The sequence below is a fragment of the Microtus pennsylvanicus genome, chromosome 12 (genome assembly GCF_037038515.1).
Source record: "Microtus pennsylvanicus isolate mMicPen1 chromosome 12, mMicPen1.hap1, whole genome shotgun sequence".
Lineage (NCBI taxonomy): Eukaryota > Metazoa > Chordata > Mammalia > Rodentia > Cricetidae > Microtus > Microtus pennsylvanicus.
Window position 1 is genome coordinate 59,883,096 of NC_134590.1, and position 22,959 is coordinate 59,906,054.

Genomic DNA, 22,959 nt, shown 5'->3' on the forward strand with positions numbered 1-22,959 from the left:
AGGTGTTTTGCCAGGCAGAAGCCAGATCTCCAAGGGCTGCAGCCGAAAGCTACAGCTGGCTAACCCAGGTTAAGATGAGCACAAGGCTCTGCCCTCAGGACACACACTCCAGCTGGGTTTTGTGGGTTTGTCTACATCCTTGCTTTCTATGTTGTTTACACCGGGCCTCCTGCCTCCAAAAGAAACAGGAACCGAACACAGTGCTGGATGCAGCTGGCACCCAAGGGCCTGGCCCTGAAGCCAAGAACCTCTTCTATCGCCAGATGATCCCCCTTCAGGGCTCAGCAAAGGCCACCTGCTCTCTCCAGCACTTTATCATCTGTCCCCAAGGGCCATCTCACAGCTTCTCGGCATCTCCTGTGGTCCTTTCCTCCTAACTGTGAGGCCAGCAGGTGGAAGCCAGATAGCCATTGCTGGGACTGAGAGGCAAACACACATTTACTACGTTAAAGCTGCTACCCTCATAAAAACAATGAGCAATTGTAACTAAAGCCAGAGGTGATGAGAGAGAAGATTTTGCTACACAAACTTGGCACCAAGAGCTATTGCAGGACCTACTGGAGGTGTAACCATGGGCAGAGGCCATCACAGCACAGTAGGTTCATGCCTGACCATCTTGTACAGCACCAGGCTAGGAATGGGTTTCTATAATGGCACCTTACTGTATCGGCATCTCTGTACTCCCTTTGTTTTCTGTTCACAAACTTTCCCTTACCTCAGCCTCCTTGGATGTACATGGACCCACACAGTGCTCAGCTAAACCCAGAGAAACCATCACCTTTGAAGAGAGTCTGACTGTCATTAGGGTTGACTGCCAGCCTCCCTGACAGCAAACTGTGTGTCCCACAGCGGGATGTGACAGTTCAGGGTTACGGCACATCATGCCCTCTCTGGGAGCAACTCACCTTGGGGAGATACGGAAGGGACTTAGCTTCTATGACTGCCTCACTTTGACAACTCCCCTTCCCTAGCATCACACACACACACACACACACACACACACACACACACACACACACACACATTTCCAGGGTGCAGGCACAGTGTGCATTTCCACCAGGAGGCTACTCCTGTATTCTCATGGGTGGCTTCCCACCCCACAGTCGCACACTCTGTCCCATCTGCTTATGCCACTAGGGCACAGTCTACACATTGTCTGCCTGGAAGCTCAGGGGCAGGAGTGGGCAGGAGATTAAGGAGACCCAGCTCCAGTTCTCCCCGCCACGCCCGCCTCCCAGAGTCAAAGGAAGATGAATGAGGCCCCAGGGAGAGAAACCACACTCAACACAGCCATTCTTTGACCACACAAGTAAAGCCAGGCCTCCCCATGGACATGCCTCACAACCAGCGGGGAAGAGCACACTTACCTCACCGGCTTTGGCTAGACTCCCAGGGAAGTCCTGCACGTGGCTTGCTGACAACTGATAAATTATTTGGGGCTTGCTATTCTGGTTGCCGGCCTCTCCAGAGGCCTCGGCAGAGGGGTGGCTGTCTCCAGCTCCTGCACGCCAAGGTCCTGCCTGGCCTTCACCATCCTTGTCCCAAGTCCTGACCTTTGATAACATATAGCAGACCGAGGGTGTGGCCCACTGGCAGCCTCATTAGGATATAACCTGAACATGGTTCCGTCTCCCAAGCCCCAAGCCAAGCCAAGTGGCCACAGCTCTGTGAGTTTTGCTTGCATTTCAGTGGCTCCCATTTCCCCTGGAAACCAAACCCACCAAGTCCTAGATCCATACTGTGGTTGGTTTCACGAGATACTGATATTGGGGAAGGCAAGGCCAGGGCAAATGGGAATTCTCTGTTCATTCTCTCTCAAACTGAAAATCAAAGCGCACTAAGACTAAGTCCACAGGCTCTGCCTACATCTTGAGTTGTCTTTGTCTTTGTTCCCTTCTAAGAAGGAACAGAGTGGGGTGGGCAGGGAGCTCTGACCTTCTCTTCAAGAGGGGAAAAGACACATAATGGAAAAGCCTGGAACAAGGCCTGGGACATGAGGACCAAAAACCCCAGGGCAGCCTGCCATGCTTCCATCCTGAAGGCTGTCTGTGCAGCTGGCTGAGGACACAGTGGCCAAGGGGGATCAGCTGGCTGAGACACAGTGGCCTAGTCCTTCCTAGGTTTGTGCAGGGAAAACCTTTTGTTGCTGCCTCTTTACCAACCAAAGCCGAGCTGAGTCTGCAAGGCGCACCAAGGCGCCCCGGCATCTTTCCAGCTTCACCCACAACCATAAGCCTCTAAGACAAAGACAAAGGCACTCCCCACTCACCGAGGGCCGAGACAGAGACCGATTTCTTAAAGTGCTCTCAGAAGGCTCAGCTTCAAATATTTATGGAGACTGTGAAGTGGCCCCAGAGAGCGAGTGGCCCTGTCAACTTCACGCCTGCTGCCAGTGATTTATTGGCTTGGGAATTGCTTCAGACACTCTGCCTGAGTGCTTGGTGGGAAACCAGCCTCCTCCAGGAGCTGTGGAGTGGCAAGAGACTGCCTGCTAGGAGGGGAGGATGGGATATTTTGCCTTTGCCCCTCAGTGGAGGGAAAGTTCCGGATCCCCACTGCTGGGCACTGTCCAGAATCCAGGCTGAGCCTGAAGTCAGGGACAGCTGGAGAATAGAAAAAAAAGTAGATCTCTGTGTCCCCTGATTATAGGACAGCAGCTCACATCTCTTATCCAAGGAAGATATGACATTGACAGCTAATGCTTACCAAGCACTTACTTTTCTGGCATCAAACATAATACCACATGCGCACTTCCTCCTATGACCGTCCTAAGAGACCATCATCACCAAGTCACAGTCAAGGAATTGGAGATGGGGACCAGTTGCGTTGTCATACCCTGCCACTGAGGAAGTGAAACATGCAGGCATTGGGGTGGTGGCAGAGGGGAAGCAAAGGCTTTTGTTCTCAATGGCAGGAGAACACATCCTTAACACTGAAAGGCCCCATGTCTCCTGCATGTTAGCCTCAGGCCAGTGTTCCCATGGCCCTCCAAAGGGAACCACATCCCTGCACTGGGTCTTCTCTATAGGCTTGTCTCTGGGCTCTGAACAATGGGACAGGCCAAGCAGTTTGATGACCCCAGACATCTTATGTAACTCTATGTGGCTGTGTTAACTCCACATTACTCGGGGCCATGCGATTTCATCCTCGGCCCTGTCTACAAGCCTCCATCAGTCACTCCTGGGCATCAGACAATCCGTATCAGCATCTCACCTCTAAAACCACATTTCCTTCCAGAACTCACAGGAAGGACCAGCTACAGGAGCACTGCAGCAGGAAGCTCTTTGGCCTCTCCAGCATCCTCCAGATGTGGTCATGTGTCTGCCTTCCAGTCTGACCAGCAGACTAGACCCATCTCTCCATCCCCCAGGGATGGGATGGGGAGCAGCCACAGAGCTACACTGTCAATGCTGCCAGCCCGAGTCTCCTGGGTAAGCCTGTGGGACACCAGGAACCTTGGGGGAGGACTTGGAAGACCCTGTAGGTTTTTGTGCTCAGAAGTCAGTTTGAGTCAGAGAGCAGGCAGAGCTGCTCTAGCAGCATTGTCTTTGAATCAGCCATGGTGAGGAAGGCACTGCCCGGGCCAGCCCATCAGACCAAGACAAGAAGAGGGAGGGATCACCAGAGGGCCCAGGTCTCCACACACGAGGGCCAGCACTCAAGACAAATAACAAGGCAAGGCACAAGGCTTCACCAGAAACAAAAACTGAAAAGCAGATGGTGGATATAGGGTTACATTTTAGCTCTGAGATTGGTGGGCTTTATTGGAGCTGTCATGCATGCCTCTGTGTGTGTGTGTGTGTGTGTGTGTGTGTGTGTGTGTGTACTCATGCCTGGCTGTCTCTTTTGTCTTTCTCTGTGTCTCTGTTTCTGACTCTCCTCTCTCTCTCTCTCTCTCTCTCTCTCTCTCTCTCTCTCTCTCTCTCTCTCTCTGTGTGTGTGTGTGTGTGTGTGTGTGTGTGTGTGTGTGTGTGTGTACTCATGCCTGGCTGTCTCTTTTGTCTTTCTCTGTGTCTCTGTTTCTGTCTCTCCTCTCTCTCTCTCTCTCTCTCTCTCTCTCTCTCTCTCTCTCTCACACACACACACACACACACACACACACACACAGAGAGAGAGAGAGAGAGAGAGAGAGAGAGAGAGAGAGAGAGAGAATACATGAGCATGCCCATCTGTGAGTATATTCCACTTACAATCAAAACCACATTTCAGAAGTGAGGTGAAGGTGTGTACTTACCTTTGGGGAACTGGGTGGAGCCATCTGAGACGCCCACATAGTCCCTGGAAGGGACCAGGACTCCACACCCCACAGGCTTTGAAGGATACTGTCCGTTTCAGAAGTAAGCCGGTACTCCTGAGCTGGAAGAGAGAATCCTAAGTCAGGCCTCAGGCCAGGCATCCATCTTTAAAACTGACAGATCTTAAACGTCATCATACTGTTTCCATACTCTCGCTAGCCACAGATGCTCCCAAATGGAGATCCCTGTGACAGAGGCTCTCTTGGTGCCTTTGAAATCTCTTAGCACCACACTTAGTAATGACATCATCATGGTCTTGTGGCACCTCCGTGTTCTCTCTGCTAGCTCCCACTCCTTGCATGCATCTCCTACAGGGGGCGCCAGACAGCCTCCAGAAACCTAGTACAAATAGCCCCATTAATCACAAGCATCTCCTTCTTTGACAGGTGAGAAGGCCGAGCTCACAGAAGGCAGACTGCTCGAAATCAGGGGCAGAGTGGGGACAGACAGAATGTACAGCCTGGTAGCTGTGGAAACAGGTACCAGACCAGGCTAGGGGACAGCAGTGTGGTGCAGTGGGCAACCCCAAGCTGACGAGAAGAGCCTTTGCTTCTCGTGTATTGTCATCCTGCTGTGTGCTGGGCGTGATAAATGGTCATCCTATAATCCTTTCAGAAATGGTCTGTGGCTCAGAGAGGCTGATTAACTCATCCACGGCCCAGGGCTGGCAGGAACAGAATCTAGTAGATGAGCCATGGAGAAAACAGATCTGTAGAGTGCTAAGTCATTCTGTGAGGGCAGCCTTACAAGCCCTCAGACCCCTGCTCGACCTCACATTTGTAAATCAGCCCACACTACTTAAGGCCCAAGAAGAGGAGAGTCTGTCTGGTCCCTAGCACCTTAATTTCTCTATTACAGTAAAGACAACAGGACCATAACAAATGACTCGTGTCCCTCTCTCTGAACAGCCACAGTTAATATTTAGTTCATCTCTTGGCCTGATGACCACACAAGGATGAGCGTGCACGACACAGCTGACAGTAGAGAACACCTCGTGTGCTACCATCTTTGAATTTAATGCCTTATCATCACACTGCCCTATGACATGACATTCTTGGCCACCTTAGTGGCTGTGCTACTTTCCACGGAGGACATGGGTTTGCTCACAACATTGAGGGCATAGGGTGACATGCCTGTCCCCTAAGCGTGTTCCTACTATTATATGGGAATTACTTATATGAGATGAATGTCCAGGGCTGGGGAATGGATGTAATGGTTCATAAAGAAGAACAGAGCTGAGGAATTTAAGGCTCTTCTCTCTTTCTAGTGTGTTCTGACACTATGAGGTGGGAAGGCAAGACTGAGCAGCAGCAGGAGAGGGAGAAATGGGAAGTCCCCTTAATGGTACAAACTCGACACTGGGCTTTTGCTGAACGCACAGAAATGTTTCTGGCAGATGCACTGACCTTCTCCTCTGGCTGTCTTCCCCTTGGAGCCCACATCCAGATGGCAGACTGTCTGGAAGAAAAGATAGCTCAGTGGGTATACTGTGTAGAGCAGGATAAAGGTTCCCAGAGGACCAGCATGAGGCTAACCTCCCCTTGCAGCTGAGCTCAGCCTGTGCTGGGAGGTAGGTGTGGTGATATGTCGCCCACATTCCCTCCTCAGTCACCTTACAGGTGACCCAGGCCAGGCCTGTTCAAAGGTACCACACACCAGAGACCATTCAGTTTTCTTCACTCAGATTCAACCATGCAGAGACAGCAACATGTGTCTTTTCAAAAATGCTTTAAGAAAAAAATTAGAGTTGGGGCATCTGGTAATGCTGGGGGCCACTGATTCATCTCCCAGATAATGAGGAGACCTGGAGCCCAAGGCCACCCCTGCACTATTGCAGGGATCTGTAGGGAGCAGGGCGGCCTCAGGAACTCACGCTCCACTCAGCAGCCAGGGCAATTAAGAAGAAGCCATCTACTAGATCTTGGAGGCAGATTGGAACCTGGGTCTTGCATTCTGTGTGGGGCAGGGCCCTACATTCGGTGGCCCTGGGACATCTCTTCTCTCCCATCTTCATCATGATGCTCCAGGCACCAGCACAACCCGTCATCACATCTGAAAGCTCTCCTCTCTTTCCTTCACTGGCAAACCTCTGTGTGAACCTCAAGACTTAACTCAAATGTCCTGGTCCCTTCACCATCTTCCCTCCTGACACAGTTCAGCCACCTGCTTTGCTACTTGCCCTGACCAGGTTCTATGTGACAACTGGGCTCTGTGACGTATTCCAGAATGGACTGACCAAGGCAGTAATTAGTAATCAAAGGCCTGGACGTCACTTACCTGTCCTCTGTCACAACATATTCCTCCCACCTTTCAGGAGCCTTGTGCTCCAGGAATGATAATGCCTGCTCTCCCGCTGTGCTTAGGTGTGGTTAGATGCCCCAGTCCTGATTTCACTGTCATTGCTACGACAAATGCCTTGATAAAAAACAACAGGGGGAAGAAAGGCTTATTTCAGCTTACAATCCCAAACAACAGTCCACCAGTTTGGAGAAGTCAAGGCAGGAACTCTGGATGCTAGTGACGTGGTATCCACAGTTGTAAGTCAAGAGAATAAACACATGCTTGCTTGCTCTCAGCTAGCCTTCTCCTCTCTTCTACTGTTCAAGACAGCTGCCTATGCATGTCCTTGTGGGTTTTGTAGTAAGCACTGCAAAGTCCCTGGCTTTCCCAAGTAGTTGAAACTTCACTGTTGCTGGGTGGTGCCCTAGCCCCTGCTGGGTGCCTATTGTGGTCTAAATGAGAAATGTCCCTCATGGGCTCATGAACATGAGCACTTGATCCCTAGTTGGTGGGGCTGTTTGGGAAGGTTATGGAGCCTTGTTGGAGGGTGTATGTCACTTGGGACAGGCTTTGGGCTTTACAGTCTCAACCCCTTCCTGTTTTTTTTTTTCTTCTTCCTGAGTGTGGATGGAAATGTTGCTGAGTCAGCTTCCAGATGCTGCTGCCATGATGTTTCCATGCCTTCCCCCTTCATGACAGACTCTATCCTTGTGGAACTGTGAACCAAAATAAGCCCTTTCTTTTGGTTACTTTTGCTGGGACAGTCTATCATAGCAACAGAAAGTAACTGTGACATAATCTGTAGCCGGTGTCATACTAGTCTATGAGACATTATTCAATACTCCAAGAGCCCCATGGGGGACAAAGAGCTCTACTGACTCAAAACACATAGTTTAGAGAGGTGAGGTTCCAACATCATGTTCTTTGTGATCAGGGCATCTTCATGCACAGGTGACCATGCCTAGATATGGGCCGGGCTAGGAGAGGCTAGAAAAGGACACAGAGGAGCTGTTGATCTCTGAGCCAGGCCCACTCAAGAAGAGCCTGGGCCTGAGGTGGATTTGGGAGTGGGAATTCTTCCTTGCCCCTTTCCCCATCTCTATCCCAAACCCAGGAAAATGCCAAGACCTTGAACTCTCAGCAAGGGCCACAGAGAAAGCTGGCTGAGCTGGAACCCACTGTCACCAACCCAAGACACCTGAGCTGGAGGAAGGAGTCCCAGTGGGAGACAGCCCATGGACAGCATGTGTTGTTCTGGGGAACCGACACACTGGAGAGGCGAGGTGACAACAGGACACCCCAACAGTGCAGGTGCACTGGACCTGGCCCCACAACCATGCGCCAGAGAGAAGGGCTGGCTAAGGATGGGCTCTGCCCCTCCCCAAATCCCAGCCATAAAAAGCAACAGAGGTGCAATTTCACCATTGCAATGATGGAAAGTGGCCACACCCCTCTTCTGGGAAGGGAAGGTGCCAAAAAGTCTCCATCCCTTGCCTTTGGCCTCAACAGCTCTCAGGTTATTAGGGCCCTCCTTCAGGAAGGGGTATGTGGGAAGACTGAGTGAATCCATCTGTGGAGTAGCAGCCTGAAGGGTAGGACAGTAGCATGACCAGATATGAAACACAGATGGCCTGTCTGGGTGGGCATGGCCCATGGCCCATGGCCCATGGCCCATTCCCACAATCTCTGTTTCCAAGGAAGGGCTGGTGGGCACCTTAGGGTTTGAATTCTCCAGGGATGTTTCCAGAAGGCTTCTGTCAGAGACACACCATCTCCCTACTTGCCAACCTGCTACTGTGCACAGCCTTGCCCAAGGCCATCAGCCACTCATCAGTCACCAGGCCGTCCTCTCAGATGCCAGCCAAAGCCCAAAGGCCTCCATCAGGACTACCATCTGTGTTCCCCGAGGCAATAGCCAGTGTCCATAGAACCAAGTGCTCTGGACCAGCTTTTAGGCCAGCTGCCAGTAGGAAAGCTGCCACCACCACCACTGAAGAGCTCAGTGTCCCTCTCTAGCCACCAGGGTCATCATGGCCCAGAACGTACTGCTAGAGGCACAGAGGGTTGGTTACACAGTGCACAGCCAACTCCTCAGACCCCAGCCTAGGGAACTTGTCTAGGGGACTCTTAGGAGGATTGTCCCTCTGGAGTTACTGGGATCCTGCACCACCACGCTGTCCTCTTGTTTCTGGAAGCTAATGAAGCCAGTGCCAACACCATGGACTCCACTCAGCCACGCTTCCTGTGTGCCTGCTCTCAGGATCTGCCCAGGAAAGGCTCCCTTGGAATATTCTCTGTCTTCACAACACATCACAATAGTCTCCGCTCCTTCTATAAGAGAATTGAAGACTGGCCTCCCTGTGACAGGAGGAATTGCCTTGATGGGTGCCAGGCCCAAGCTGTGACCAGCAACTACTCTCTGCAGTGGCCATTGCTGGGGTGCATGCAGACTCCCACTGTAAGTTTCAAGTCCCCCCTCTACTACAGACAAGTCTCTCAGCACAGAAAGAGCTGAATTAGAATGCTCCATAGGGACACAGGTCTTTGGGCAGATGAAGACCCCCTCAGAGTCTCATTTTTGTGTTCTGAATGGGGGAGAATTTAACCATGTTTGTGGGATAACGGATGCTTTACCAGTCTGCAGCAAGCACCTACACACAGTGAGCAGAACACGGAACTGTCTCCCTCATAGAGTGGAGGACACCAGAGGGTGGTAGAGTGGATATGGCAACCCTGGACCTCCGATCTCAGCCTCTTGCCTACAGGAGACAGGTTATCTCGTTCTGGCTTCTCGGCAGCTATCCTGAACAGACTGTGCTCTTCCCATTGTAGAGATCAAAGAACAAAGGTCAGAGGACATAGAGCCTTGTACATCAGCCTTGGCCAGAGCCCTGGTGAGGCCAATTGTTCCCCTGTCCCTTTTGTTAGCTTGCTTCTTCTTCTTCTTCTTTTTTTTTTTTTGGCCTCCTTTGTTTTCCCCCAGGACCTCAGATTTATGGGTCAGGGTGGCAGGAACTCTGTCAACATTGCTGGCCAGGAAAGGGCACAGCAGGCCGACAGAGTTTCCAGAAAACAGCACAGGGGTGGGCTCCATTCAGAGTCACCTTCTATGCTGGTTGGCTTTTATCAACTTGACACAAACCTACACACGCTTACAAAGAAGGAATGTTAGTTGAGGAGTTGCCCCCATCAGACTCTGCTGTGACCATGCCTGTGAGGAACCGTCTTCACTGTGGATGTGGGAGGGTCGAGCCCACTGTGGGTAGCACCATCCCCTAGCAGGTCCTAAGCTGTGTATAAAAAACAAGCTGAGCATGAGCCAGAGAGCAGCCCAGTAATCATCACCCCACCCTCACATTCTCTGCTTCAGTTCCTGCTTCCAGGTTTGGGTCCCGAGTTCCTGCTCTGAGTTCCTGCCTCAGTTTCCCTGATGATGGACTGTGGTCTGTGAACCAAATAAGTTTCTGTCTTCCTTAGATTGCTTTTGGTCATAGCATTTATCACAGCAACAGAAACCAAACTAGAACATCTTTCCAGCTGAGGGTAGCACTGAGCTGAGTCAGGAGCAGAGCCAGGGCCGTGACACTCGGTAGACAATGAAGAGGGCAGAGAGGCTGACCGTCAGGGACAGTTATGCCTGCTGTGTGGCCTCCCCAAGATCAAGAGGAGACATCTCAGACCCAGGGAATTTCCTCAAAGATGAAAGCATCCAGCCTGGAATACATTAACACCCACTCCCCATCTGTACTCCACCCCCACCCCATCTCATGCCCCCATCTTATGCCCCGTCCCCACTCCACTCCCCATCCACCATCCCATCCCCACCCCATCCCACACCCCAGCCACACCCAACTCCCCATCTTCCATCCATCCCACACCCTCATCTCATGTCCTATCCCCACTCCACTCCCCATCCACCATCCCATCCCCACCCCCATCCCACACCCCATTCCACACCCCCATCCCACACCCCAGCCCCACCCAGCTTGGAACAATTAACACCCAATCTTCATCTGCACTCCATCCCCCACCCCCATCCTTCATTCCTATCCCATCCCCACCCCATCCGCACCCCATCCCATGCCGCATCCCCATCCTGCTCCCCATCCACCATCCCATTCTTATCCCATCCCCACCCCATCCCACACCCCCATTTTTCTTCAGTTCCCTCATGGCCTTCTGACAACAGATGGCGAATGACCAACATATGAACACACGGATGAATTTGCCTCTCTGATAACTGCAGGGGGAAATGTGCCTACTTTTTTGGTGCGTTCGCCCACCTAGAGTATGCCAGGCCACATGCTTGTTCTGTTTTTCATAGATAATTGATTATGCTCTGATTTACACATCAGCCCCTTCAAGTTTGGTTATTGGAAATCAGCCTCTCCCACCCCGGTTTCATATTGTAATCAATACATCCTTGCTTCAGCCCTGCCTCACTCACCACAATTATTAGGCACCAACTGTATCCCTGAGACTGTCTTAATCACTTCAGCTAGAGTCTGATCTCTCTCTTCCTCCCTTCCATAGCCACAGAAATGGAGGAGCACTAGACATGGCTTCTGGTGCTCTGGATTTGAGATTTGGCCCTGCACCACGTCTCTACACCTTTGGCAGCTCATGGCCTCCAGTTTCCAGCTTCTCAGTTGCATGGCCATTTGGACCATAGACACCTGCAGGCTGTGAGAGGCTGAGGTCAATCCCTGTGCAGCCAGGAGCAACCCCAAGACCATATTCCTGGAAAACAGCTCTCTGCATTTACCTCCTGAGTTGCATCCACCAGATGTGTCTTAGAGGCACATCTGGCTCAAACCCAGGAATCGGGCCTCCTGTGTGTGGGCAGACATGGCTGACACCGTGGGTGCCCCAGGCTGAGCCAAGCAGAAACCTGGAAGCTTTCTATCTGGGTCAGAAGAAATTAGCACCCAGCATCATCCTCCAACCATCAGAAGGACATCTGAACATTCTGTCCTCAGTTTCTGCTTCTGTTGACCTTCAGCAGAGAAGACTCTCACACGCTGGTTTATTATCTTTGTGTGAGTGTGGTGCTGGGCATAGCACCCAGGGTCTCATCCCCACCCAGCTACATATCCGGGTGTATCCTGATCTCGTGTTTTAAGAAATGTTCCCTGGGCAGATTCTGTGCCAGACAGTGGAGAGACAGAGAGCTAGGGAGATGCTCTAGCCTCACAGAGAGGTCTCAGCCAATGCTCTCAACCACACAGGAAGAATCCCGTGTGTACGCTACACTATGCATGTCCAGCTGCAGGGCAGGGCAGAAGGGTATGAGGGGGATTGTGGTCATTGGAATTCAGACCAGTTGCTGGCAATAGGCACTTGGAATTGTGCCTTGAAGGCTGGGTGGGGACTGCCAGTGGAGTGGACCAAGCCTTCTAGTGGAGGGGGCAATGTGTACAGACCTCATGAAGTATGGGTGACAAGAATTTCTGTTGACACAGCATGATGGTGCCTATGTGACACATTTATGTCTGTTCCCCTGGGTCATAAGCCCTTCAGAGGCAAAGGATCCCCAGCACTTTTCCCAGTACCCAGAACACTGGCACCACCTGGAGGAGGATCCAGAGAGTGTGAGGGATGGGTCAGTAGCCAAGACAGCACAGGCAGGCAGGGGGTCTGGAATGGGTCCACTCATGGTCCCTACCAGCAGAGACAGTGTTGTGCTTGGCAACTTACCTCTAGGGCTCCCGGGGTCAGGAAGGTGGCGGTATACTCAGCCAGAGCCACGTCATCAAGCATGTTCTGTGCCAGCTCAAAGAGCAGGTGGGTCTTGGGCTCTTGTCTTGGCAGCTCCTGCAGCAGTTGCTCAATGAGGCGGTTCCTCTCCTGGCATTTGCGAACCATGGAAGCCAGCTTGGCCTGCAATGTGGGGTGCATGGTATAGGTTGAACCGAGGGCCGAGGCAGTGCCCCATTCTCGGTGTGATTCCTCACCCACACCAGCACCTCAGGGCGGCGCACTAATAGGCTCCAGGGCCCAGTAGTAGGGAGGCGAAAGTTAGGCTCTCTTGTGGTGCAGTGCTCTAAGCTCCTCTCCACACTTCAGCCCACCTGTCTGTACAATGCATTGTGAAGGGAACCAGGACCCACCCGGCACAGCTCCGCCTCTCCATTTGGCTTCACACTGTTGGTATAGGAGGTCCTTCTTTCTATGTGTTGCTTTCATTGCCTGGATAAAGAAACTGCCTTGGCCTTTTGATAGGGCAGAAACTTAGGTAGGTGGGGAAGACAAAAATTGGATGCTGGGAAAAAGAAGGCAGGAAAAAGAGAGCAGCCATAGAGTCGCCAGAGTCAGACATGCTAAATCTTTCCCCGTAAGCCACGACCTCGTGGTGACATACAGAGTATTAGAAATGGGTTGAATTAAGATGTGAGAGTTAGCCAATAAGAGGCTAAAACTAATGGGCCAGGCAGTAATTTCATTAATACAATTTCCGTGTGATTATTTCGGGTGTAAGCTGGCCGGGCGGGATGGAACAAGGGGCCCACAAAGCACAAAGTCCTGGAGTTTTCCTTCAGATGAGAAGGATTTGTCAAAGCAGGAACTTAGTGGGAGAGCACTCTCATGGTCTGACTTTATGGGATTCATTGCACTGCCCTGTCTATGGTTTCCCAGATGGCATCTCAGAGTTTCAGCAGGAATTCTCAGTTCTTTTTTACCAACGCAAAGACAGACAAGGAATGATGGGAGAGGAAGTGGTTCATATTTCTGATATAAGAGCTGAGGAAACTGAGGCCACAGGAGAAGGCAAGAGGAAACAGGGTTCTGGGAGTCATGGTGTTTGTCTGATGTTTAGTCAAGGCTCCTCTTAGCTCACCACACAGAGACCAGGACCTCAGGGTGAACCTCTGCCTCTTCCCAGTGCAGGCCCAGATGAAATGTCACCTTATCCTGCTGGCAAAGCGCATGTGGAACAACAAAGAACATCCCTGGGTTTGTCCCAAATATAAATATAAAAGGATAGGTGTGGGGAGCTTCCTTAGGAAACAGGTACTGGAGTGTGCGCAGTAAGGGGACAATGGAGGAAATAAAAGATGGAGAGAGGGGAAAAAGAGAGAAAAGGGCAGAAGAAAAAAGGAGAGGAGGAAGATGTGTGGTGGGGGTGGGAATGTGAGCACCCACAGCCTCAAACCCTTCCATCTTCTAGACTGCACCAAGGAGAAAGTGGGACACGGTATGTGGGGTCAGGACACAGGCCATATAGGATGATCCTGAACACATGAGAAGCCAGACGAAGAAAATATATGGAACGCTGCCCACGTGGGGACCTGGGTGACACCTGTCCCTGGCGTTCTTGGGTGTTTTCATGAAATAGCAAGCACTCTATTATGAAACAGCGATGTGGTACTATGTTACCTTCAGAGGACTCATGGCCAGGAGCACTTCATGCTGCTGCGCCCGAAGCTCCTCAAGCTGAAAGGAGAAGCACACTTGTGACTGAGCAGTGTGGCTTTGGTTTGGGGACAGTGCAGAGTGCTGGCCTACCATCACCCTTCCCTGTGTAGAGATGGGGTGCCGGGGAACAGCCAACAGTGATCACCAACATGCAGCCACAGGGACACAATCTGGTGTGAAACTTGGATACTTGAGCCAGACATGATTCCAAGCCAGCTGCCCACCGTGTCCTGTGAACCCCAAGCTGAGGGTCATAATGAGGCTTCACTAATACAGGGCACCTAGATCCGGGCATGGCACTCAGTCACTGGCTACTGCTACCGCTTGGGGCAGAGTAGCAGCATGGATTCTGTTCCTGGTGGGAAGCACATCCCAGCCCTCAGCTCTGGGATGGCCTCGGTCACCCAACACACGGAATGCAGCAGGCAGCCTTTCCTGGCTTGGCCTCAGTCCCTGCTGGGAAGGACCAAGTGTGGGACCCGACACAGCAAAGAGAGGAGAGGCACTTGTATGAGGTCACTCAGACTTTCCACATTACTCCAGCATCCACCAAAGGCCCTCACTTCTATTCAGCCAGATTGTCTGAATTCTTTCCCATAAAATATATTAAAACAGGAATTTTATAGCCATTCCTTCACACTCTCTTTAGAGTCTGCAGTGACTTAAATAAGCCCTCCATCCTTACCCCTGACCTGTTCTGACACTTCATCTTTTTGTCAACATTACACGCACACACATACATATACGCACACACGCACACATACAAATCAGGGCGTGTGCACACAGACACATGAAAACCTGCTACATGGAGAGTGTCACAATCCTGTTTGTTAAACTGAATTGAAAATTCTGGTGATGTTTTCAGGCAAACCAACTGGCTTCATCCCCTTAAATCATGCACACTCCCTCCTCATGCAGCTTGTGGTGTGATTTATTGCAGGAGGTCTTTGTTGGTGGGCATATGTAACACTGATCTGCTTCTTTGTTTTACAAACAGTATTTCTGTGCACCTGTTTGGTGTAACTTTCCAGGACTGATCAAAAGGTAGATTCCAGCTTCAGGTCGACTAAGGTATTCACAGGGACTCAATGTGATACTTTGATGTAACTGCTCCCTGCCTCAGTTTGGGAAAAAGCTCGAAAGTGTCCCTGTGAAGTGAGCACAGGGCAGTCGCAATTCAAAAGAGAGTGGTCAGCCCTAGATGGGACATCTGGTGAGTGCTCAGCCCTAGATGGGACATCTGTCTCACATCCTAGTCTCTTCCCAGACTCAGGGATCATTGCAGAGGAGGGGGCAGGGACAGTGTAAGAGCCAGGGTAATAGATGGCTACGAGGAAACGGTTTTAGGGACACAGCAGGCCAGTTGCACATATGAATTTAGTGTTTGTGATGCACGAGACCCAGGCTCAAGTCAGACTGAACCCCAGCATGAAGAGGAGGAGTGAGCATGGGGTCCCACCACTAGCCAGGGAGATACTGACAACTGGCAGCTGCTGGGAGAGGGAGGACCGGTTTTCTTGAATAGTGCAAGCCCTGGTAAGTGGACCACACTGCAGTAGAAGGCCACACATCCAAAGCACATGGGCAGCACGCACTGGACTTGATGGATTTAATAAAAAAGACAACAAAGTTGGGTGGATAGGGAAGGGAGCAGTGGATCCATGAGGAGCTGGCAGAGGTTGACATGTTCCAAATGTACTGTATGAGATTATCAAAGAACTAATGAGTTTTTTCAAGATAGGGTTTACTGTGTAGCCCTGGCTGTCCTGGAACTCCCTCTGTAGACCAGGCTGTGCGCCAACTCAGAGATCTGCCTGCCTCTGCTTCCCAAGTGCTGGGATTAAAGGCACGAGCCACCTCTGCCCAGCATGAACTAATGATTTTTTTAAGCAGATGAGAAAAGAGTAGAAAGAAAAGCTGGAGATTAGGAGAAAGCATTTTTGAGTCGTGTATCTAGTCATTGCTTAGTTACAAACATTTTGGGGGCTGCTTAGGGTTTTATGTATAAAGGATTATAAACAAATATCACATATTGATGGAAATTAATTCACTAACACTGCCAGCACTAAGCGCTGACACATGTCGAGAAACAAGGTGTGGAGCTCCTGCGTATTGCATCGGGTTTCCACCAGTGAAAACATTCCACAAAGCCGCGGCGTCAGGATTTCTGCATTTTGTGTGAATATGCCTATCAGGGTCTGTGTGAGTTGGGCCACGTGTCGGTCTGAACGTCTTCCACAGCCAAGGTCCTGAACCAGTCCCCCTGGGGTCTTTCACCGCCCTTTTATAATCATTCCACACATTTTCTGTAGAGAAGCACTCAATTACCCTCTTGAAAGTCTCTGAATGTACCTGTGCTGGCTAGTCTTATGTCAACTTGACACAAGCTAGAGTTATCTGAGAGGAGGAAACCTCATTTGAGAAAATGCCTCTGTAAGATCCAACTGTAAGGCATTTTCTTAATTGGTGATTGACAGAGGAAGGCCCAACCCATTGTGGGTGGTGCCATCCCTGAGTTAGTAGTCCTGGGTTCTATAAAAAAAAGCAGGCCGAGCAAACTATGGGAACCCCTCCATGGCCTCTGCATCAGCTCCTGTCTCCAGGCTGCTACCCTGCTTGAGTTCCTGTCCTGACTTCCTTCAATAATGAACAGGGATATGGAAGTCAAATAAACCCTTCCCTCCTCAAAGAGTTTTATCTCAGCAATAAGAACTCTAATTACGACAGTGCCTGATGCTTTTAAAAGATCCATATATACACGTCGTTTCTAATGGAGAACAGCTGGCTGGAAAGGCTCCAGGTCCCTTGCTTTCCTTCTTACGTCACTCTATTCTTTAAATATCTAGTCAACCATGCCAAACTGTTGGTTCTCGCTCCTCGGGGTCTGGACACATTTGGAGGAAGAGAAGGGTTGGCCCAGCCTACCTTGCCCTTGAGCTTATCCTGGAGGCCCACAGCCTCATCCCGAGCCACCTGCAACTCCCGCAGTGCCCAGCCCTGGTCCCTGAGCTGGCACTGTAGAGTCCGCACCTGGTGGTGGAGCCGCTGTATGCACAGTTGGGGGTCTTCCTCAGGGACAGCAGCCTTGGAGGTCTGGAGCTGAGGGAAGAAAGTGTGTGTGAAGTTCTCAGGTGTTCATATGCCATAGCCAACAACCAGTACCTGTTCTAATGTCTGTCTGTCTGTCTGTCTGTACTGTTTGTTTTTCTCACAGTAGAAGGAAGAAAGGAAGGAAGGTGAATGAGGGAAGGATGGAGGGAAGGATAAAGGAAGGGAAAGAGAAAGACAAGAAAGGAACAAATAACAGTCTCAAATTCTATACACCAGTCTATTATTGCCAGCATCCATTTCCCACATGGCCTGCCCTTGTGCCTCTGTGTGCACACTTGAGTGTGCGGGTCATGATGGACATTTTGAGAGAGGAGGGGAGAGAGTACATGGAACTCCAGAACAACATCCCAGAATATTATTCTCAAAAATATGCAAAGTAGGACCAGGGCTCTGTTTAATCACTGTCAGTCACCATTGTATCGAAACACTGAGAAATGAATGACATGTCACACACAAATCAAATTATCAGACACACATTCCAATAAAGCTTCATGACTTCAGATAGGACAGCAGTGCCGAATTTCCCACAAGCACTGGCTTAAACCAGTTCCAGATAATCTCTTATTCTCTGACAGAACACCAGGGTAACAGGTCTAACAAAGACGCCAAGGGATGCAGGGAGAAAGGAACTTGCCCAACCCTAAGTGGGCTCAATGGTAGGGACAGTGCTGCCCCCAAATGGTCCCGTGTGGTAAGTTCTCATTGTTTTACTAACTTACATATGCATACATCTGCACACATACAAGTGTTTTCTTTATCAATTTTTAAAAATTAAAACTGTTAATTCATGTGTCTGTCTATGTGAGTGTGGGGCACATGGGTGCAGTGCTCAAGGAGGCCAGAAGACGGTGTCAAACCCGCTGGAGCTGGAGTTACAGGTGGTTGGTGGCTGCCTAGCATGGGTGTTGGGAAAGTGGAACTTGGGTCCTCTGGAAGAGCAGTAAGTGCTCTTAACCCTGAGGCCATCTCTCCAGCTCCACTATAAGATTTGATAAAGGATACATAGCCTTTGCTTTTCACCCACCACGTGCCACATGGCCTCCCCACTTTTGTTAGTATTGGGGTGCCATCTGCAGTTGTGCTCAACTCGATCATGCTAATGCGGTGGGGGGACAGGCCTTGTCTGTGATAGGAACACACCTGTGGGTCCTTGACTTGAGACTTCAGTGGGAGGATTTCTGGGCCCATGATCAAGGTGTGATCAATGACTGAACCACTAAGGTAGGTATGGGAAGGTGAGGTACCACTTACAGGAAGCATCCCCTCCGCGAAGGACTGGGGAGCTCAGAAACCCACAAACACCCTTGTCCTTCACCCACTCGTCTCATGTCTCCCATGGGAGAGGGTAGAAGGGTCCCAAGCTATTCTGAGTGGGAGGGGGAGAGAACAGGTTCCATGTGACTCCATAGCTGATCGGACATCTCCCTGTGAGCAACGACCACAATAGCAGAATGTGATATTTTTCTTAATTAATAGGAATTCACACTGTGTAGGCCTGAGACTCACAGGCTGGGGTCTGTCAGGAACAGATGGGTGTTCCGGATGGTTCCATAAAATTTAGCTCCGTACTCCAAAACGTGGCCTTTTGAGAAGTTTGGTGGCTTATTGCCACCTCCTGCCTCTGGTGGCTCGGACAAAGACTCTGTTCCATTGGTCCTAAGACAGTGCCCACAACATGATCTGGTGGTAGAGGGGAAAACTGCCTGTTGCCTGGGTCTACCCTACACAATCGACTGTGTGCTGTGCTTTGGCTTAGGAACACTGTCCCACGAGAGTTCTGGTTGACAGGGAGAGTGACAGACACAGGACGTTCAACCCAAGTGACAAAAGGAGACCCAGAGACTGTGGGAGCTCTGAGGAGCTCTGAGCAGAGGATCTGGCCCCATCTGTGCTGTCGTGGCAGAGACATGGTGCATTCTGGGACAGCAGCATTCACCTATTCTGGTGATATAAGTCCCCATCACAATGACATCAATGACTGCAGAGCTGCGAAGAGCTGAACCTGAGTCAGCTCCAACACCCTGAGCCTGCTCCACCCTGTGCCCACTCCTCCCTGAACCCACTCTGCCCTGAACCTGCTCCACCCTGAGCCTGCTCCACCCTGTGCCCACTCCTCCCTGAACCCACTCTGCCCTGAACCTGCACCCTGAGCCCACTCCACCCTGAGCCGGCTCCACCCTGAGCCTGCTCCACCCTGTGCCCACTCCTCCCTGAACCTGCTCCACCCTGAGCCTGCTCCACCCTGTGCCCACTCCTCCCTGAACCCACTCTGCCCTGAACCTGCTCCACCCTGAGCCTGCTCCACCCTGAGCCCGCTCCACCCTGAGCCTGCTCCACCCTGTGCCCACTCCTCCCTGAGCCCGCTCCGCCCTGAACCTGCTCCACCCTGAGCCTGCTCCACCCTGTGCCCACTCCTCCCTGAACCCACTCTGCCCTGAACCTGCTCCACCCTGAGCCCGCTCCACCCTGAGCCCGCTCCGCCCTGAGCCCGCTCCACCCTGAGCCCGCTCCACCCTGAGCCCGCTCCACCCTGAGCCCGCTCCACCCTGAGCCCGCTCCACCCTGAGCCCGCTCCACCCTGAGCCCGCTCCACCCTGAGCCCGCTCCACCCTGAGCCTGCTCCACCCTGTGCCCGCTCCTCCCTGAGCCCGCTCCGCCCTGAACCTGCTCCACCCTGAGCCTGCTCCACCCTGTGCCCACTCCTCCCTGAACCCACTCTGCCCTGAACCTGCTCCACCCTGAGCCTGCTCCGCCCTGAACCTGCTCCACCCTGAGCCTGCTCCACCCTGTGCCCACTCCTCCCTGAACCCACTCTGCCCTGAACCTGCTCCACCCTGAGCCTGCTCCGCCCTGAACCTGCTCCACCCTGAGCCTGCTCCACCCTGAGCCTGCTCCACCCTGTGCCCACTCCTCCCTGAGCCCGCTCCGCCCTGAACCTGCTCCACCCTGAGCCTGCTCCACCCTGTGCCCACTCCTCCCTGAACCCACTCTGCCCTGAACCTGCTCCACCCTGAGCCTGCTCCGCCCTGAACCTGCTCCACCCTGAGCCTGCTCCACCCTGTGCCCACTCCTCCCTGAACCCACTCTGCCCTGAACCTGCTCCACCCTGAGCCTGCTCCGCCCTGAACCTGCTCCACCCTGAGCCTGCTCCACCCTGTGCCCACTCCTCCCTGAACCCACTCTGCCCTGAACCTGCTCCACCCTGAGCCTGCTCCACCCTGAGCCCGCTCCACCCTGAGCCTGCTCCACCCTGTGCCCACTCCTCCCTGAGCCCGCTCCGCCCTGAACCTGCTCCACCCTGAGCCTGCTCCGCCCTGAACCTGCTCCACCCTGAGCCTGCTCCACCCTGAGCCCTCTCTGCCCTGAACCTGCTCCACCCTGAGCCTGCTCCACCCTGTGCCCACTCCTCCCTGAACCCACTCTGCCCTGAACCTGCTCCACCCTGAGCCTGCTCCACCCTGAGCCCGCTCCACCCTGAGCCTGCTCCACCCTGAGCCTGCTCCACCCTGAGTCCGCTCCACCCTGAGCCTGCTCCACCCTGTGCCCACTCCTCCCTGAGCCCGCTCCGCCCTGAGCCCGCTCCACCCTGAGTCTGCTCGCTCGCTCGGCCCTGAGCCCGCTCCACCCAGAGCCTGCTCCAACCTGAGCCCACTTTGCCCTGATCCCGCTTCACCCTAAGCCTGCACCGCTCTGAGCCCACTCCATCCTGAGCCCAGGCTGCAGGGCTGCCCTGAACATGAGGCTCAGAGACTCCTGAGTAAACGCAGGTATACACAGAGGAGCGGTGAAGGATACAGAGAACTTGCGATGCTGCTCAGGGTGCAGCAGGTGGGGCATAGACCGTGGCCGCTGCAGCCATGGAGACTCAGCTGTGTGTGTCCTTACTGTAAGAGTTGGGGGTTCATGTCCAGTATGACAGGAACCTATGGGAGGATCACAGGCCTAAGAGAGACTCTGGGACAGAAAAGGGGACCTTTCTTCACCCTCTTCCCTGATCATCCCTAAACCCTGTGGAGTTCATCTCTGTTAATTCTACATTTCCCAACTCCTAGCTGTGATTGTGATCCCCAAACTCCCTCTGTGGTCCTCAAACTCTCTCTCTCTCATTTGACTGAACACTCTGGAAACGCAGCCAACGTCACAGAAGGGTGGATGTCTTAGGAGCAAGTGCCATACTGGGAGAGTCACCGCACACCCTGGAAGTGAGAGAGACTTACACAGGAATACAGTGATCAGAAGTCACCTTGTGAGGGGCCAGCAAGAGACACTCACAACACTGCTGGGAGGGAGAGGTGGCCGGCGACCTCTACAACACATCACACAGGTCCTACACCAAAAGCTCTTTGAGTGGGTGGATATGTGAGGAAACCGTGAAATGCAACATCTGCCAAGAATCAGGCGAACAGGAGCAGGCCAAGAGATAATCCCAGCGCTGGAGAGGAGAGGAGAGGGGAGAGGAGGGGAGGGGAGGGGAGGGGAGGGGAGGGGAGGGGAGAGGAGGGGAGGGGAGGAAATCTATAAAGTAGCCGTGGCTAGCGTATTTCCACATTTGAAAGTCAGATTTGAAAGGCTGACAAGATGAACTGTTTCAGAGCACGGTCAGTAGCTCTCCTTTGTAAATAAGGAAATGGATGCACAAAGTGCTATGAATGGAATCAGGAGCTCACTGGGTGAGTTTATCAAAGGTGGGTCACAACAGAACACACAGCTAGCCAATTAAAGTCAATAGAAAACGCAAAACAGAAGCCCAGGCCTGCAAAACTAAGATAAACTTTTACAAAAGGGAAAAGACTCAGTCAAAGGGTCTGGAATTACAGAAGGTGAAAGGAAATTAGGACAATAAAACTGACCAAAGGACAAGCATGGAACTGAAGAGCTGGTTCATCGGCTAAGGTGCTTGCTGCAGGGCTGAAGACCAGGGTTCCATGTCCAGCACCCATGGTTAAAGCCAATGTGGTGGCACACACTTGGGATCTGTAATCCCAACACTGGGGAGGCTGAGACAGGCAGATCCCTGTGGCTCACTGGCTACTCACTCTAGCCTTGTTGGGGAGTTCTAGGTTCCAGAGGAACCCTGTCTGGAATGAAAAATACAGGTGGACAGGTCCAGGAGAATGACACCGGAGGGTAACCTCTGGTATCCACACACATGCACACACACACACACACACACACACACACACACACACATGCACTGCACACACACACACACACATGCACTGCACACATACAGGCACTGTACACACATGCATTACATATACATATGCACTGCACACACATACACACAAACATTGCACACACATACACACTACACGCTCATGCACTGTTCAACACATGCATACAATAGCACACATGCCCAAACACACAAGCACTATACACACACATGCATATGTACCTCTGGATATGGAAATTTTTCTTAAGGAAATGATAACTAAAGGTTTCTCAAGTCTGAAGAAAAGCATAAATATTTAAGTTCAAAGAGCTTGGGAAACAGAACCATAGCTAGATCCATCAAGCCACCAAAAATCAAAGATAACAAGGAAATCTTCATATCAGTCAGACACGATAGCATACGTTTCTTCTGGAAATGGAAGAAATGACGATGACAACTGGCTTCCAAATGGAACTAGTGGGAGGCGGAAGACAACAGAAGGCAGCCTTCAGAGTGCTGTGTGAAGGGAAGCTGCTGACCCAGAGGGCTGAATCTAAGAGAAACGATCTTCAAGGCTAGCGAGAACAACGTTTCATAAAGAGAAATGCAAGAAAGTCAGCCACCAGCTAATGCTCACTACGAGAAATACCAACAACAACACATTCCTCCAAATTCTTGTGGAAGAATAAACACCACAAAAACATG

The 22,959-nt window shown here is 51.8% G+C and overlaps 1 protein-coding gene across 5 annotated transcripts in view; it reads right to left on the reverse strand.

Annotated features, from left to right (window-relative positions):
* C12H4orf50 (chromosome 12 C4orf50 homolog) overlaps positions 1–22,959 on the reverse strand; it is an 89,716-nt gene that overhangs the window by 39,130 nt on the left and 27,627 nt on the right. For 3 of the 5 annotated variants that reach the window (XM_075943728.1, XM_075943727.1, XM_075943723.1), the window contains 5 exons: positions 16,917–17,090; positions 13,953–14,009; positions 12,273–12,455; positions 5,702–5,753; positions 4,235–4,356 (listed from right to left, as the gene is read on the reverse strand). In XM_075943728.1, coding sequence (XP_075799843.1) covers positions 4,235–4,356; positions 5,702–5,753; positions 12,273–12,455; positions 13,953–14,009; positions 16,917–17,090 — 588 coding nt within the window. The remainder of the gene's footprint in view (positions 1–4,234; positions 4,357–5,701; positions 5,754–12,272; positions 12,456–13,952; positions 14,010–16,916; positions 17,091–22,959) is intronic. The other 2 variants (XM_075943725.1, XM_075943726.1) reach the window with 2 other exon arrangements.